Below are 4470 nucleotides of genomic sequence, written 5' to 3'. Positions count from 1 at the left end.
CCAGCCCTCCCTCCGCTTCCGACGGCCGCGCTGCGCCATCCCGGCCAGGCCAGCCCCGTGTCGGGGCCGCTGCGCCCTGACCCTGCCACCGCGGCCCCCGGCCAGGTGAGTGCCACCGCCCCCCGCCCGGGGCACGCTGCTGCGCCCAGGGCTGGGCTGGACGGGTTGCGCCGTGCCCTGCTGGGTGATGTCGGAGGGGACGGTCCCCAGAGCCGTGAGGGGCAGGGGATGGGGCAGGTTCCAAGGTGAGGGGACAGCGGATGGGGCGTGGGACGGTGCCGCGACACCCCGCGGTGACCCCCATGCTGCCCCTGACTCTGCCCCTGTCCCTTTCCCTGTCCCCGACTCTCACTCGTGTCCCCCTCGCCCTCACCCAGCCCCATCCCTGCGGGTCCGCGGAGGAAACGCGTCAGCCCCCGGGCTGTGGCAGAGGAAGCGCCGGGGCAGAGATAGCGGCTCTGGGGGGGCCCCGCACCGTGTCCCCCGCAGGGACAGGGCAGGGCAGCGCCCTGGTCCCCTGCCCTCACCCCACGCGCTCCTTTCAGCCCCATCACCAGTGGGATGCTTCTCATCCCACCCTGGGGGCTCTCAGTGCGAGGGGAGCGTGGGTCTTGGGGTGTCTCTTTGTGGTTGTAGCAACCTTCGGGGGGCTTTTTCTCGTGGCTGAGCCCCACAGCGAGGAGCAGATGGGACTCGCCGGCACGTTTTGATGACTCCTTGCTTTTCCTGCCAGCATCTCCCCATGGTTCCTGTTTTTCCCAGGAATGCTGGGACCCCCCTGGTCCCCCCACACGGCTGCAGCAGGGGACGAGGCTGGGGATGAGTGGGGGCACTGACGAGAACTTGGGGTTCCCCTGACTGTCCCCCCTCGGCAGGGTCCATGGGAGGAAATTTTGGCAGTGGATGAGCAATTAATTCCTCACCGCCGGGAGCTGAAGGGAAATGGGGGAAAACTTTCCCACTAACAGTTTTTCCACCCAAAACCGGATGCTCTGGCCCCAAAACGCAGCGCGGGGTCTGGTGAAGGGGGAGGATGAACCCGGGGAGCTGCCGGGGCAGCATCTTTGGGGGCTCCTATGGCTGCAGCAGCGAGGAAGCCCCGGTAAATCCAGCTGTGCTGACCAGGAAACCTCTGTTTCCTCCTTGGCACACGGCAGCCCTGCCCTGGAACGCTCGTCCCGGTAAACAGCACGCCCGGCACGGGGGGCTCGGGGTTCGCCGGCCCTCCCACCCTGGCCTCCGGCTGGCAGAGCTCCTAGAGCCGCCCCGGCAGAGCCGGACCCTCTCTGGGTTGAGCAAGAAGCTGCTGGATCCAGGAAACACCACTGGGAATAAACACGGACCGGGTTGAAGCGGGGCCGTGCGGCTCCGTGCCAGGGGCTGGAGGCGCCGTGCCGAGCCCCGCCCCGGCACCCCCCGTTCCCAGCTCTGGCAGCATCCCCCCCTTGCCATGGGGTCTGGCAGGACAGGTCGGGGTGATGCCCTGGATGTGCCCCGGGGTGTTTCAGGGTGCCGGGATGAGGCTGCATGGGGCCACCCGGGCTGCTGAGCGGCTGTGCCTCAGTTTCCCCTTGGCACAGGCCAGCGCTCGGGGAGCGGCGGGGCCGGGCGCGGGGCTGTTTCTGTGGATGGAGGAATGCGAAGCCAGCCCTGCAGGGAGGTCGGATCCGGAGCCGGGGCCGGGGGCGGTGGGTGGGGAGCGGGAATGTGCGGAGGCACGGAGTGAAGCTGTGCTCCCTCCGTGCAGGATGCTGCTGCGGGCCGCGGTTCTGGCGGTGCACGCCGGGCTCCTGGCTGCCCTCCGGCCCGGAGACCCCAATGTCTGCAGCTACTGGGAGAGGTAGGACTGGGGGGACAGGGGAGAGAGGGGCGGAGACAGCGGTGTGGTCTCCCAGCACCTGCAGTCACCCCACATTCCCCCCACCCGCAGCTTCACGGCGCCGGTGAAGGAGTCGTACACCAAAGCTCACGTCGTGTCCTCCAGCGAGCCCTGTCCCGGGGGGCTGGGGCTCCCCCTGCCCTGCCCGCAGCAGAGGTGGGGGCACCCCCAGCTCCCCAGAGCCCCTCGGGGACCGCAGGGTGTCCCCAGGGCCGTGTCCCACTGCAGGGTGTCCCCAAGCTCATGGAGGAGCAGACCCACCCCAGAGGGTCTTCAAGGCTGTGAGGGGCTGGAGGGGAATGTGGGTGGGACAAGGACAGTGGGGGGGCTGGAGGGGGGCTGCCCCAAAGCCAGGGGGGTTGGAGGGGGGCAGTGCCAGGGGACCATGGGGAGCTGAAGGAGGGTTATCCCAGCACAGGGTGTCCCCAAGGGCCTGGGAGGACTGGAGGGGGGCTGTGACCAAGGCCAGGGGGGCTGGGAGGGCTGTCCCGGTGTGGGGTGTCCCCAAGGCCGAGGGGGACAGGACGGTCACCGTCCCCCCTGGTGGCACAGGGTCGTGTACCGCACCGAGTACCGCCAGACCATCCGCACCGACTACCGGCGGCGCTACCAGTGCTGCCAGGGCTACTACGAGAGCCGGGACTCCTGTGTCCGTGAGTGGGGCCGGGGGTCGGGGCGGCCCTGGGGCTGTGTCCCACGCGGGGTGTCCCCAGAGCCGCCTGAGGACGCTCTGTGCTTGGCTGTGTCCCCCCAGCTCACTGCAGCCAGGAGTGTGTCCACGGCCGCTGCGTCGCTCCCGAGCTGTGCCAGTGCGAGCCGGGCTGGCGCGGCCCCAGCTGCTCCAGCGGTGAGGGGTGGGGGGGGATGGGGGGAGATGGGGCTGGGGACCCCCAGCCGGGGCTGGCAGATGGGGCAGTGGGTTTCCCTGGAGAGCTGAGCTGCCGTGGTGGGACACCCAAGAGGTTGACGGGGATGGGGATGGAGATCTGGACAGATGTGAGATGGGGAGGAAGAGAGGATGGGAACAGGGATAGGATGGGGATGGATGGGAATGGGGTGAGAGTAGAGGTGTGATGAGGATGGGAATGTGGATGAAGATAGGGAGGGGACAGGATGGGAATGGACACAGGATGAGGATGGGCTGGGGAAGAATGGATGGAGGGATGAGATGGGGACAATGGAGGATGGATGGAGGGTTGCCAGTGACACGGGTGGGAATGAGGCAGGGTGGGATGGGATGGGACAGGATGGAATAGGAAACACCGCTGCTGTCCCCCATGCAGAGTGTGATGAGCAGTCATGGGGGCCTGACTGTGCACAGCGCTGCCCCTGCCACCATGGGGCCCCTTGTGACCCCCTGACCGGGGTCTGCTCCTGTCCCCCCGGCTTCATCGACCCCCTGTGCCGCCAGCCGTGTCCACCTGGCACCTACGGGCAGGACTGTCACCTGTCCTGTCCCTGCCACCAGCAGGCCCCCTGCAACGCCTCCACTGGCGCCTGCCTCTGCCCACCGGGGCTGAGCGGCCCCCTGTGAGTTGGGACCCCTCACTCTGCGCCCTCCCCTCCTCTGGCAGCCCCAGGCAGGGTCCTGCTCACCCCTCACCCCCCACAGCTGCAAGGTGCCGTGCCCTGAGGGGATGTCCTGTACCACCCCCTGTCCCTGCCAGAATGGGGGCATCTGCCACCCCTCCAGCACCAGCACCTGCGTCTGCCCCCACGGCTGGATGGTAGGTGGACCCTGCCCCCCTCCAAACGTGGTCTCTGCCTCAGTTTCCCCTGCTGACCCTGGTGCTCCTTTGCAGGGGGAGATCTGCTCTGTGCCGTGCCCCCCTGGGCGCTTTGGCCCTGGCTGCCAGGGCGAGTGTCGCTGCCACAACGGGGGCCACTGTGACCCCCAAGGGGGACAGTGCCAGTGTGCCCCTGGCTTCACTGGAGAGCAGTGAGAGGGGAACTGGGCACGGGGTGGGGGAAAAGGAATTTGGGGATGGGAGTCTGAGGTGTTGGGGGGATGAGTGGGACCTGGATTGTGGGGGCAGGGATGTGGGGGGCACTGGGAGCTGGGAGGGGCTGGGGATACGAAAGGATGGAGGGGAGGGGAATGAGGGGCTGGGAGAATGGGGATACAGGGGATTGGAAAGCCAAGGGGATGGGGGCAGGGGGAGGGGACACTTGGGGACAGGGGACTCTGGAGTGGGGGTCTGGGTGGAGATGGAAGTGCACAGGAGGGGGCATCCAGGGACAGGGCACAGGGGTATCACGGATGGTGCCCATGACTTGATGGCCTCAGCCTGGGGCTAGGGGGGATCCCAGGGGCCACCTCAGCTCTTGATGGGGCTGTGTCACCACCTCTGCCCCCCATGCAGGTGTCAGGAGAGGTGCCCAGTGGGGCGCTATGGGCAGGACTGCCAGGAGAGCTGTGACTGTGCCAACGGGGGCCAGTGCTTCCATGTGGATGGGGGCTGCCTGTGCGAGGCCGGCTTCCAGGGCAGCCGCTGTGAGGAGCGGCACTGCCTGCCCGGCCTCTACGGCCTCCACTGTGAGAGCCGCTGCCTCTGCCACCCCCAGCACAGCCAGAGGTACAACCCCCATCC

The 4470-nt window shown here is 68.1% G+C and overlaps 1 protein-coding gene across 1 annotated transcript in view; it reads left to right on the top strand.

The window, feature by feature from the left end:
• PEAR1 (platelet endothelial aggregation receptor 1) overlaps positions 1-4470 on the top strand; it is a 9059-nt gene continuing 4589 nt past the window's right edge. Inside the window, exons 1-9 of the mRNA XM_015649993.3 lie at positions 1-105; positions 1748-1840; positions 1931-2035; positions 2432-2532; positions 2634-2726; positions 3163-3409; positions 3492-3606; positions 3682-3818; positions 4243-4455. Coding sequence (XP_015505479.1) covers positions 1749-1840; positions 1931-2035; positions 2432-2532; positions 2634-2726; positions 3163-3409; positions 3492-3606; positions 3682-3818; positions 4243-4455 — 1103 coding nt within the window. The 5' untranslated portion in view covers positions 1-105; position 1748. The remainder of the gene's footprint in view (positions 106-1747; positions 1841-1930; positions 2036-2431; positions 2533-2633; positions 2727-3162; positions 3410-3491; positions 3607-3681; positions 3819-4242; positions 4456-4470) is intronic.

The sequence above is a fragment of the Parus major genome, chromosome 25LG1 (assembly GCF_001522545.3).
Source record: "Parus major isolate Abel chromosome 25LG1, Parus_major1.1, whole genome shotgun sequence".
In the NCBI taxonomy this organism is placed as follows: Eukaryota; Metazoa; Chordata; class Aves; order Passeriformes; family Paridae; genus Parus; species Parus major.
Note: the sequence above shows the minus strand (reverse complement) of the source record. Positions and strands in the feature narration are given on the sequence as shown.